The sequence below is a fragment of the Lynx canadensis genome, chromosome E3, assembly GCF_007474595.2.
Source record: "Lynx canadensis isolate LIC74 chromosome E3, mLynCan4.pri.v2, whole genome shotgun sequence".
In the NCBI taxonomy this organism is placed as follows: Eukaryota; Metazoa; Chordata; class Mammalia; order Carnivora; family Felidae; genus Lynx; species Lynx canadensis.
Window position 1 is genome coordinate 34764243 of NC_044318.1, and position 12662 is coordinate 34776904.

The 12662-nt window shown below is 54.4% G+C and overlaps 1 protein-coding gene across 1 annotated transcript; it reads left to right on the top strand.

Moving 5' to 3' along the window:
- Positions 1–52: 52 nt before the first annotated feature.
- Positions 53–10624, top strand: PDAP1 (PDGFA associated protein 1). Its single transcript, XM_030300449.1, has 6 exons — positions 53–143; positions 3367–3458; positions 4778–4888; positions 6470–6591; positions 8665–8816; positions 9898–10624. Exons 1-6 carry the CDS (start codon positions 131–133, stop codon positions 9954–9956), a joined length of 549 nt encoding a protein of 182 aa, XP_030156309.1. The 5' UTR covers positions 53–130; the 3' UTR covers positions 9957–10624.
- The last annotated feature ends 2038 nt before the right edge of the window (positions 10625–12662 follow it).

Here is a 12662-nt window from a genome sequence, read left to right on the forward strand (position 1 = left end):
CGGTCCTCGAGGAGGCGGCGGCGGCGCGCTGAGGGTACTGGGCCGGGCGGAAGAAGTTGAGCCCGAGATATTTCCGGTTCCGGTGTCAGTTCGAGGCGCCGCCGCCGCTGCCGCAGCCGCCGGATCCGCGATGCCTAAAGGAGGTGAGGGCCAAGCGCGCGTGGCCTGCGGGCCTCGAGGGGCTGCCCGAGTCCGGCTCCCGCTGTTCATTCTGCCCGCGGGTGTCTCGGAGAGCGGCGCCGAGGGAGGACGTCCGCGCCGGCTGAGGGCCAGGCCTGGGCCTCGGCGCCCAATTGTCCCGATGGAGAAACTGAGGACCGGAGTGGCTACGAGCCACTCCTTCGGGGGGTCTGAGGAGACCCAAGGCTCCGGCTCCTCGCCGACGCCGAAGGCCTGATCTGGGGCGCGCTTCTCTTGGCCTGAGGGACCTGGAGTTTACTCCCTCTTCCAGGCTCGCGGGGACTGAGTCACCGCGTCCCGCGCCTGTGCCGAGCCCGTCTGCCTTGCGCGTAAAACGTGGGGCCTCTCGAGCTCCGGGCGAGCGAGGCCTGCCTAATGAGACCTAACTTGATGCTCTCGAGGCTGGCTGGCTGACTGGCTTTGAATGTCCCTATTCGGCAGCGGCTCTATGTGTGTCTCTGAGCCAGTCGCTTAACCTCCCTGTGTCTCAGTTTTCTCATTTGCAAGGGGCTTTTGATTGTACCTACCTCATAGTAGTGATGTGAGGCTTACACCACCAGGTGATCCACGTGGAGTGCGCAGCACAGCTCCAGGCAGTCAAGCGCTCGCTAAGCGTTATTTATACGGTTTCCTCAATTTCTTGGCCAAGAGGATAGAAGATGCGTGGCTTCCCAGTGCATCGTAGACAGTCCTTTCTCTTTCCCCTAAGAGTCCGTAGTTCTTGATTTCAAGTCTAGCTGTGTCACTGCCCAACTCTGTGGCCTGAAACAAATTATTTAATTCCTGCCCATTTTTGTCATCTGGAACACCTGGCTGATAACCCTTAGCTTGGAGAGCTGGAGATAGAGGTCATAAAATAATGGAGCACTCAAAGTGCCTGGCTAACTTCTGGCCCAGAACAGATGTTCGGTTAATAGTGGTAGCTCAAGTGTCATGTTGGTTAAGATGCTTTAGCCCACAGGAAATCTACTTGGAGCTTTTTCAAACCTAAATGACTTCCTGACTCTCTCCTTGCAGAGAGATATTGGGGCTTACAGAATCGAATCCATTTAAACCTACCTCTCTGTTGATTTAGCTTGGTAGGAAGAGCCAGGTGTCTTCCATTTTCCACAGCCTCCTGTTGTGCAAAATGAGGGTGCCATCTGAACCCTTCTGGTTCCAGAATTCTGGTTCTAAGTGTCCTACTTCATAGATAGTTTGAGTCAAAGTTGGAGGTTACAGAATCCTAAATATGAATTCTTGGTTAAATGACTTGGCCTTTGGCTTGTGAAAAGCTTTATGAGCAGATAAGATTTACCTATTTTGCTTGGGTTTATTTGCTTGAAAAGCAAAAGAAAACAAGATTTTTTTTTAAGTATAAAATTATCCAAGAGAAAAGGATGAACTCTTGTTTCCATTAGTAACTGTAAAGCATTTTCAAAGGCATGCTGGTGAAAGTTATTGTAGTCTGAACTAAGGTCCATATCCCCTAGCCAAGTGTGCGGAATGACAGCGTGTAGTAGCCAGTTTTGAGTTGTTATTACTGCCTGGAATATTGAGAGGCCTGGAAAGCTTGTTGGGTTTTTTTTTTTTTTTTTTTTTAACTGGCAAGCTTGATCTCTCACAATAGGACTTGGATGAGCGTAGACTGAGACACCCCCCGGGAACCCAGGTAGTCATTAAAAATGGGTGGTGTGATCTGTAGCAGCCCAATTATGGCTTTGCAGCTGCTGTCTAGGAAATAAGAGGAGGTTGGTATCTCTGCTACTGTCTCTCGAGTCCAGAGAAGCTGTGGCTGTCTAATTACAGATTCTCTGCACTCAGACTCACTAGAAATCAGCTGGGCCGAAGCTTCCAGAAGAGGTGGGGATGGATTGAGGCCACAACCACCCCAGCGTCTTCCAGGACCAGCAGGGCAGGGGTCAGTCTATTGTCCTAGCTCAAGAGGCTCAGACTGATACTCTTAGATGAACTTTAATTGCTAATCACACTTTTAACTGTTAGAAGGGAGTCAGCTTTATTTTCAACTTTAACTTTGCCAGCTGTGTTTCTTACTCCGCATGCAAGAAAGTTTCCGATAGGTGTAGGGTTTTTTCCTTATAGTATAATGACCAGGTGAACAAAAAGTGTTTCATTACATCCCCTGACCTTTTTTTTTTTTTTTTAATGTTCATTTATTTTGAAATAGCACAATAGGGGAAGGGACAGAGGGAAAGAGAGAATCCCAGGCAGGCTCTGCCATGTCAGCACAGAGCCCAATGTGGGGCTTGAGCCCACAGTCCATGAGATCACGACCTGAGCTGAAACCGAGTCGGACGCTTAACCGACTGAGCCACCCAGGTGTCCTATATTCCTTGACTTTTATAGGGAATCACTAATGTGGTCAGTGGCTTTGTTTTTTATCTCCTGCCAAAATACCTTATTAGAAAATTAGCAAACATAGCATACGTTTTTGTAGTGCTTAATCCGATCTCAGGCACTGTTCCAACAGTTTTACATGTGTTAACAAATTCATTCCCATGACAACTCCAGGAGGTAGGGACACAGCTGAAGACACTGAGACTGAGAGGTCAGGTACCCTCCCAAAGCTTGTAAGTGGTAGAGCTGAGATTTGAGCCTGAGGGTCAGACTCCAGCATTCATGCTCTTCATCATTCGGTTTCAATCTTTAGTGTCTTGTCTTTAGAATGGGATCAGCCATGATTCTCCACATATGGGCTCAAAGGTGGGGCTAGATTCAGGCCACAACTACCTCAGCATCCTCCAGAACCAGCAGAGCAGGGGTCAGTCCATTGTCCTGGCTCAAGAGGGTCTATGGTTGTGCCAGAACTTTTGCAAGTAAAAAGGACTGTAGTGTTAAATGTTCTTACTGCATTTTGACCTGAGTTTGGATTCTAAGGCACCATGGGATTTAGCCAGTTATTCCATGCAGCGTGCCCTCTCCCACATCCTCCTCTCAGGTCTTATCTGTAGGAACCTATGTCTAGCACGTAGTTTGGTGCTGCATCAGGTGGTCGCATGTTGCCTCTTTTGTCCCTTTGGATATGTGAAGGGAGGAGAATAGGTTTGGGTGGTGCTTGGTGAGGGGTAGGGGAGGTCTCTGCAGCCTCTGATGACAGCACCTCAAGCAGGACGCAGCCCTTTGGGGCTCAGGGCAATCAGGGAAGCTGATTACCTCCCACCTCCTAAGCTGCCGATCCTCGTGCAGGGAGAAAGGGAGGCCACAAAGGCCGGGCACGGCAGTACACAAGCCCTGAGGAGATCGACGCGCAGCTCCAGGCTGAGAAGCAGAAGGCCAGGGTGAGTACGTGCCTGTGCCAGCCACTCCAGGGGCCCAGGGCGTTGCCCTGCCTCTTTGTCATCCAGAGAGGCCAGGCAGGGACCACCAATTCCTAGGCAGAAGCCAGCACCTGAGGGGGGGTGGGGTGGGCGGGGCACGGGCAGCAGGCGGGTGTCCCTGAACAACCAGCGACAGTGAAGAGGAGAGGTATCTTCTGATTGAATCAATGAGAACTTTGTTCTTTTAGCGATGGTCGCCTTAGTGGGTGTCTCTTCTTGGTCCTGTGTCCTGCTTTTTGGGAGCTGTCATTTTGCCAGGCCCTGCCCATCCATAGCTCAAACTTCCCGCACTCCCCATCTGTCTGCTGTAGCCATGCCACACCCAGCACAACATAGTGCCCTGCCTCCCCTCACCCCCAGCAGGCAGAGCACCCTTTGTTCCTCCAGACCTTGCTCAGAGTCATCTCCTCTATGATTCTCACTGATGCTCTTCACCCTGCCCCCTCTGGTCCAAGCTTAGCAGTTCCCTCCACTCTGTTCCTGCGGTGTTTTTTCCAGCCTACTGTCAGGAGGTGGAATATTTCTATCCTCGTCAATGTCCACATCCCTGACCACACCATTAGATCCTCGCCTGAATAAGGGCCGAAAAGAGCACAGTCAGGCTGGATGGGTGACACCGCTGTGAAGGGCCTGGGAGCCCCTAGAAGGGAGGAGCTGCATTTGAATGGAGGAGGGGGCAGAGGGCTGGATGGAGGAGCTGCCAGCTAAGTGGGACCTTGGAGAGTATGTGGGCAAGTGGTAGGGGGAAGGATGTACTGGCTTTGTTAGGAATGTTTTTGGTGGGGAAGCAAGAAAGGTGGAGGGAAGTGGCATGTTGAGCGTTGTCCCGGGAAGTCAGCGCAGCAGGGCATCTGCAGAGGCAGGCTCGAGTGACTGGCCCTCCATTTCCACAGTGGGAGTGGGACACGGGAGGACTTGCCCAGGAAAACAGTACAGTTTGACAGCTGCATGTGGCAGCTGGGGAAGCAGGAGGGGGGCTGAGCGGGACTGAGGTTCCCCGCCCCACAGCCGAGTCCTTCTGACCCTGGGAGATGAACTTCTCACCCAGGCTGGAGTGTGAGAATGGCTTCCAGGCTGTGGAGCCAAATATATAGGCTGCCTCTGACCCAGGTCCCCTACCAGGGGCCGGGGTTACAGAGTAGGACCCTTGTCATACTTGGTCCCAGCCTTGTGGGGGTTTAATTCCTCGGGGTCCACAGTCTGGAGGTGGTGGGAGCAGGGTTCACAGTCTAGGGGGTTTGTGCATTTTTGATTTTGCAGGTTGTCCATTTCTGAAACAGGAAGAAGAGGAACAAGGAGAAGAAGGTGGAGATGGGGCTGCGGGGGACCCCAAAAAGGAGAAGAAATCCCTAGACTCAGATGAGAGTGAAGATGAAGAAGATGATTACCAGGTGCTGAGTTTGGTGGAGGCCTGGGACTTGGACTCATTCATTCAACAAACATCTATTAAGTGCTTGTTGGTCACCATTCCCAATGGTGGATGCAGACAGAGTCTTCAATCTTAAGGGGTTATGTTTTAATAGCAAGGTACAGACAATGAGGACGTGAACAAATGTTATGATTTCAAGTAGCAGCAAGTATTATGAGGAAGATGGACTGATCATGGGTACTTGAAGCAGTGTGTGGTGAGGAGGGTGACTTTTAAACTGAGATCTGAAAAACAGGCTGGAGCCCGGGTGTGTGAAAAACCAACGTGCAGAGCCGTCAGGGTGGCCGGATTGGCAAGTGCAGGGGCTCCGGGGTCGGACGGGACAGCAGGAGGCTGGTGGGCATGTGCCTAGGTGGGTAAGGGGTAGAGTGGCTAGGGATGCGGGAGGAGAGGTTGGCCAGGGCAGCTCCCGAGTGGCAGTTGAAGGGTTTGAGTTTCACTGTTGCGGGTAGTGGGCAGCTGGTGGAGGCCTTGAAGTGGCGGAGAGTGATGACCAGATTTGCTTTTAAAAGGTGGTTGTGGCTTCTCTGCAAAGAGTAAATTGTAGAGGATGTAAGCAGGGAAATGGCAGCAGGTCACCAGACGAGATTGTGGCTGGGCCAATGGGGGAGGGGGGCAGGTTCACGCTGTGTTTTTGGGTTTGCTGAAGGGTGGGTCCAGGGACTGAGGGAAGGAGGCATGAGGCTATGGCATAAGGATGGTCGGAAGGAGCAGGGTAGGCGAGGGGTGAGTCTCGAGTTCCATTTAGGCACATTCGCTTGTGACATGAACATACAAGTGGACGTGTTCACAGGTAGCTCAAATGGCTGTTGTTGTCTGGAGCTCTGCGTCAGATTGGCTGGTATTTGGAACCTGTTTCCCTGGTCACTTAAAGAGAAAAGCTGTGGTCAACAGCACCTGAGACTTGGGCCCAGCCTGCTATACTGGGGACTTGTGCTCCTGTTGAACATCTCCCAGGGGAGGTGGGAGGTGCAGGCTCCCTAAACCCGTAGACTGCGATCCCATGGCTCCTTCTCATGTCACATTTCCCTCCCATGAGCTGAGGTGGGTAGGAATTGGAATTGGTCCTGAGAACATCCTTAGTGTGGCCTGCCCTGGGGACCCAGCAGTGGTTGTTGCAGTCAGACGTGAGCTTCCAGAGGCTGAGCCTGAAGTAGGGGCGTAGTGCTCTGTGTTGAGAGCTTGTGAGTTGGGCTTGGGTTCTCAGCTCATCGGTCTGCTTCCTGGTTGGCCTTAGGCAAGTTGTTTAGTCCTGTGCCTCTGTTCTGTCACCTGTGAATCTGAGACAATAACCTCTGGTTGCTGGGACTTGGCATAGGTTGGGCTCCAGTCACGTGCACTTGCCGTCCTTGTACCTCCTGGGCTGGTGAAGACACCCCGAGGTGCTGTTCCCACTGTGAGGCTTGGGCCGAGCATCATGTTGTCCGGGGGTGGAGCAGAAGTTTGTTCCTGCCCAGGGGGGCTGTTGGGAGATGGTGGGCATGGCCCTCAGGGGCTCTGCTGGACGGACTTTTCCAACAGCCGGCTTCTTGTCTTACCTTAGCAAAAGCGCAAAGGCGTGGAAGGGCTCATCGACATTGAGAACCCTAACAGGGTGGCACAGACAACCAAAAAGGTCACACAACTGGACCTGGATGGGCCCAAGGAGCTTTCAAGGAGAGAACGGTAACCTCTGCTACTGGGCCTTGTGACCTGGGCACGTGGGCAGGGGGCTGACCTTCGTGGCGGGGTGGGAGGAGCGGCTGAGGCACCCAGTTCCCCTACCCTTGCCTCCTGGGCCCTGGGGTTCCCAGGGACTGGGTGAGGGCTCTAGCTACAGTATCTGTTTTTTTTGTTTATCTCATTCCTCAAAGGCTCTATAGAAGCTTTTCCAGAAACACCAAACAGAAATAATTTTTCACCAGTAGGAACACAACAGGGAAAATAGAACAACAGTTTTAGACCTGAGCGTCACACTTGAAGTAATGCCCAAGGAAATGGAGGGTTATGGTACAGTCTCTTCCTCCACAGCACCCCACTCTGGGGAGAGTTCCTTACCCAGCCCAGTCTGACCATTCTTGGCCTGCATTCTTTGATGTCATTGCCGTGGGGGTTGGGAGAACCCAGAGGTTCACGGTGCAGAGAGCACAGTACAGAGAGGTCTGCTGGCTGCCCCAGTGCTCCCTAAGTCCCAGGTGGAAACGGAGCTGCAGACAGCCTTCTCTTTGCGATTATATGAGGGTCTCAATTGAGTGCTGAAGTGCCCTGCATATGGCCATTCCTTGACAGGTAGTGCCTGGACTTTCAGTGGCCACCAGCTGACAGCAGGGACCTTATAAGAGGTTGAAGGCCACTGGCGAAAGCTGTCCTGTTTTGTTTTGTTTTGTTTTTCCCTTCCTGGGCTGCTGAGATTTAAATCCGCCTTCCTGTGCTAACCCCATGACGGCTGAGGGTTTTATGAAAAGGCTCACAAGTTCGGGGTGTGATGAGAGGCTGCTAAGGATTCTACTCCTCCAGTAGCTTCCTTCTCACCAGTAAGAAGAGGATCCTGTTGTTACCCCCACCCTTTGAGGCTGCAGAGTGAAAGCCATGAAGGCCGGCATCCTGCCTGGCCCCGAGCCTTCACCCAGAGGACCTTGCAGAGCTTCTGGTAGTCTTGCTCATTGTTCCAGATGCCTCCAGGGAACCCCCCCTCCCCACCCCCCAACCCTGGTTTGGATCTCTGCTGCTAGCTCAGAGGCTCCTGACCCTGCACCTGCCTCCCAGGGTAGGATCTGCTGGGCTGACAGGTGTTCCAGTCTCCTCTCTGTTGCACGTGTCTTACTGAGAGTCTCCTGGGCGAAACGTCTGCTCAGCTGACTTTTGGTGGCTGGCTCTCCTCCCCTCTGGCCAGGCCCCATGCCTTGTTTCTTATCACCCAGCGCGGTGTGCTGTCAGGGCCTCTGGGAGGCCAAGTCCCTTTCCCATGCTCCTGTTAGGGCTTCCCTGTCCCTTCCTCCAATACTTGGCTCGTCCAGGGATTCTGGTATAAGTGGGACAATCTAATATCTCAGTGGAAAGTGCACGCTTCACTCCAGAATCTCAGGCCTGGGAGGAGGATCTCAGAGGGAAGACTTAATGAGAGGGAGGAGCTAATGACCATCACCTCTCTACCTAGTGGGTTGGTGACTGACACCTTTGTCCTGTGGGAGTAGAGCTCTTAGGCCCACACCCTCCTTGGTGGGGGCTCACCACTTTGAAGGCAGCCTCTTACACATCTGAGCTGCTCTAATTGAGAATGTGCCATGTCCTGTGGACCTGAGATTGGGTGGGTGTGGTTCCCATCTGTGGCTACTCCCTTCTCTACCCCTCGTAGAATGTGGTTCCCAGTGTCTTCCTCCTCTTGCTCATCTCTTGATACACAGTCCACTGGTTTTGCTCCCCCTTTCTTACCGGGGACACCAGACCCTAGTCAGCATCCCCCCGCCGGCCAATGCAGACATTGTTCACCGTGTGCTGAGTTCACCCCCATCCTATGTTACGTGTCTGGGGAAGCTGGTACACTGCTTGAACTTCCTCCAGCCCGCTGAGAAGTCCAGGCCTGTCCCTTTGCTTGTTTGTTTGCTGAGTGTCCATCAGGGAGGGGGCACACAGAGCAAGGGCACCCTCCTCCACTTGGGCTCCGGGCCCAAGTACTTGGCTTTTATTCTGGCTCCCACATCTAGCTCGGCTGATAATAGTGGGGAAGATGTCCCTTATGACACCATTTTATCCGAACAGAGAAGAAATCGAGAAGCAGAAAGCAAAAGAGCGTTACATGAAAATGCATTTAGCTGGGAAGACAGAGCAAGCCAAAGCTGACCTTGCCCGGCTGGCAATCATTCGGAAACAGCGGGAAGAGGCTGCCAGGAAGAAAGAAGAGGAGAGGAAAGGTAAGTCCTGAGCTGCCGGTGTGACTGCCTGACGGTTTCTGGGAAAGCCGCTAAACCCTGCGCTTCAGTGTACTTGTTGTGAAATGGGATGGGGTTGGGTTGTTGGGTGGAGGGCCAGCCTGTGTGTAAATGCACTTACTTTCTCATCGGTGGAGGTGGGCGTTTCTGCCCCAACCTTCTGGGGTGTTGGGAGGGCTCAGCAGCAGCTGGAAGTCAGATGAGGGTTTGGATCTAAGCAGAGCACTGTCTACAGCATCTGAGGGAAGCCGCAGGGATGTACCTAGGGCAGACCTTCAAGGCTGGAAGGTTCCACTAAATTATCCGGTGCCTTGTGTGGCTGGGAAAGCTACCTCGGAGAACCACCGTCCATCTGAGGGGCTTGAGAGGGTGCGGCAGGGCTGGGCTGGACCAGACTTCACGGTCCAGACCCAGGTGAAATCTGGCCCAACTGTCCCTCTTCCCTCATGCCCTCCCTCCCAATGGGGTCAGAGGTGGAGCCTTTTCCTAGGCCAGGATAGCTGTGGGGAGTTGGTCTGGTTTACAGGAGCATTTGACTCAGGACCTGGTCTCATGTGGGGCCACAAGAGCCCTTAGGGACCAGCATGCTGTCCTGCCTCCTCACCAGATCACGGGGAAACTGAGGCCTAGATCTGGAAATAAGTTGCCCCAGGGTTGTCACCACACTGGAGGTAGCCTGCTGTCCCGGCTCCCTGCTCTTGCTTCACAAAGCCCAGGCAGGGGAGGAACTTCAGGTGTTGCTGACTGGAGGTTTCGGCCCCCACAAAAGAGGCTGTAATTACGGGGTTCTGCCTCTGGGTGGGGTAAGAAGTTTCTCTTTGCCGGTAGCTTGAGTGTTGGGGGCCCTGTGTCAGGGGCAGCCACCCAAACTTGGCAAGAATGTCTGGACAGTGGCTCCTGCGGGAATCCTTCCTGGTCTGTTCCCCCTCTGCCAGCTGAGTCTGTTGCCCAGAATGTGTTCTGAGGTCCCTCGGCCCTCCAGGGCAGTGCTTCTGGGGTGCGTGGGGGTGTGCGCAGGGAGGGGGTCTTGTGTTAACACCAACCCTTCCCTTCCTGCCCTCAGCAAAAGACGACGCGACCTTGTCGGGAAAGCGAGTGCAGTCGCTGTCCCTGAATAAGTAGCACGGCCTGTGGGAGGAGGCACCGGGGACCTGGGCCGCTCTGCCAGGACCTCTGCCGCGTCTCGCCCGCCCTGCCCTGGCGCCGCTGCAGCAGCCCCTCACGGCAAGGAGCCCCCACCCTGGCCTGGGGCCTCCTTTTCATCTTGGCACAGAAATCGTTTGGGGGGGGATGGTGGGAGGGTGCTGGGGGAAGGGGCAGCTGCCATCTTTGAGACCGAAAGATGCGGGACAGCATTTCATATGTAACCATTGGAATGTCTTTGCTGTTTTTAGAATTCAGAACTCTTGTTGGGGGAGCCTGGGAGGTGGGGTAAGAAGAGCTTCCGTTTATCCCGTAGATTGCACAGTAGGGGCTGGTTGTGCAGAGGGGCAGCTGCTGCTGAGTTTGCAACAACCAGCGCCAGTCTGTGTTGCCTGGGTGCTCGCTCAGAGGGGCTGTCGTCCAGGAGCCCGTGTCCCTGGATCCCTGAGGGTCATGGCTTGTCCCCAGCCAGTCCCCTTCGCCCTTCCCCACCCCATTCCCACCCTTCTGGCCAGAGCCAGGGCCCATTCTTAACCTTGCCCATTGATCATTTCAAGAAACCTCTGTTTACTGTGCAGCACCCAGGCAGAACATGCTCCACAAGTCCAACTTGTATATTTGGCAGATTAAACTTGACATTATCGTAACGTTTGTTCTGTGATCCATTTTTGGGCCCCCGTGCTTGGGCCCCTTTCACCCAACAGGGCATGGTGTTGCTGTCAGGCCAGTCTGCCCTGCAAGGTTCAGGCAGCATCCAGCAGTGTGTGGGGACTTGTCCCTGGGCCTCCGAGCTAGGAGAGACCTCAGGACAGAGCCAGCTCCTCCCCTCCCTTTACCTGACCATGGCGGACCTTAAGTTGGAGTGGCCAGGGTGCCGTCCGCTGCCCTCAGCAGGCCGACAGCAGCTCTGCGCCTCCCCGCCCTGCCCTCCAGGTGCCCCTGCTGGTAACAGTCTCAGGATTTGAGTGCTGGAAGGAAGTGTCCCAGCACCCACGTGACTGCCAGGCATCACCTCATCCCGTCTTTACCACCCCGGGTGGTGGAGATGGCAGCAGGGAAACAGACGTCGTGGTCACGTGAGCTGCCTGCAGAATTGGCCACTGTGCCTGTCCCTTCTCCTGCACCCCTTCATGAGGGGCGCTCTGCCTTGTGAACGGCAGTGTCCTTTGTGTACGATCCTGAGAGGTCAGTAACTTGTGCCAAGCAGGGGTTTGGCCTGAGGTCAGAAAGAGGGATTTAATGGGCAGAGATGGAATCAGGCCCCTGACTTCCAGGGACTCCTACCATGCCCCCCTGGGCTTGACCGTGCTAGAGGTCAACAGACCCAGGAGCCCCCGGCAGGGACACCACGGCCGCCAGTGTCTACAGCTCACCCTGGCCTGCAGAAAATCCCTCTGCCCCTGGGACCTGCGAGAACACCTCCCCCTCCCCTGGAGGTCCTGCCATAGCTCAGGTTCGGTCTGTCCCACGCAAATGAGGTTTTCTGACAAGATGGAGGAAGGTACAAGAAGGTGGTGGCTGTTTGGCAAGGTGCACAGATAGTGCACGGTCGTTGCCTCCAGGGGCCACCAGCCAGCAGAACTGGAGCCACGTGGGGTGGTAAGGAAGTATCTTCTAACGTGCTGGAAGCTGATTTGCAGGAGTGGCCGGCATGAAGAGGCCGTGCTTGGCCAGCAAGGCTCCCGGTGTGCCCAGGACTGTTGTCTTGTTGGACCTGGTGTGAGACTGGAGGCGAGGACTTCCCTGGTGGCTGCAGGCCCATGAGAGGTTGTATAGATCTCAGCTGCACGCCTGGATGACATGCTGGCAAGAGTTCTGGCTTGGGGCATTTCCTTCCTGGTTCAGCTAGAGATCCGGACACACATCGAGTACATTTCAGCAGACGCCCCTCAAGGCTTGGAAGTCAAACCTGAGCTTGGATCCTGGCTCTGCTGCCTCCTGCCCGTGAGACTTTGAAGAGGTAACTTCTTTCTCTGGCATTCAGTATGCTCTTAAAATGGGAATAACAAAGCCTTCCTCCCAAGGTGGGGACACAGTGACTCTTGGGTGTTAGGATTCTCCCAGTTGTGTCCTCCACCACTCACCCAGGTCACCCCAGCTGCTCCCTGTCCCTCCTCCCCTGCATCTTCTTGGTCCCCAGGGCCTGTGCTGTTCCCACATCATCTCACACCCACACAACAGCAGCAACCTTCCCAGCCTTACCCACCCATCTCATCCCTGTCCTGCGCCCTATCAGTCCTCTGACTCCTAGAAGGGTCAAACCCTTGCCCCCAGCCCTTGCATGTTATTACTTGCCTGGAAACTTCCCTCAGCCCCAACCCCTCCTTTTCTTTCTCTGCCACCTTCTCCCCCTACCAAAAACACTGGGTTGTCATCATCTACCTCCCCCACCAGACTATGAGCTTCTTGTCTCCTTCACTGTCCTCAGCATCCAGTAGGACATGGCACAGAGCACAGAAGGCCCAGCAAGCCCGGCCAGTGGTCCTGGTGTCCACTGGTGATGTGCACATCACAGAACAGGGTCCAGATCCCCTCCTTCCCTGATGGGACTTCCCACCTGCCACAGGAGCCTTGACCACCCTTTGAGGAGCCAGTCCTACCCTACGGTGTCATAATGCCTTTTCTTTCTTGGTAGAAGCAAATGACTGAGCTTATCAGGGTTTTGGGGGGGTTTTTTTTTTTAGT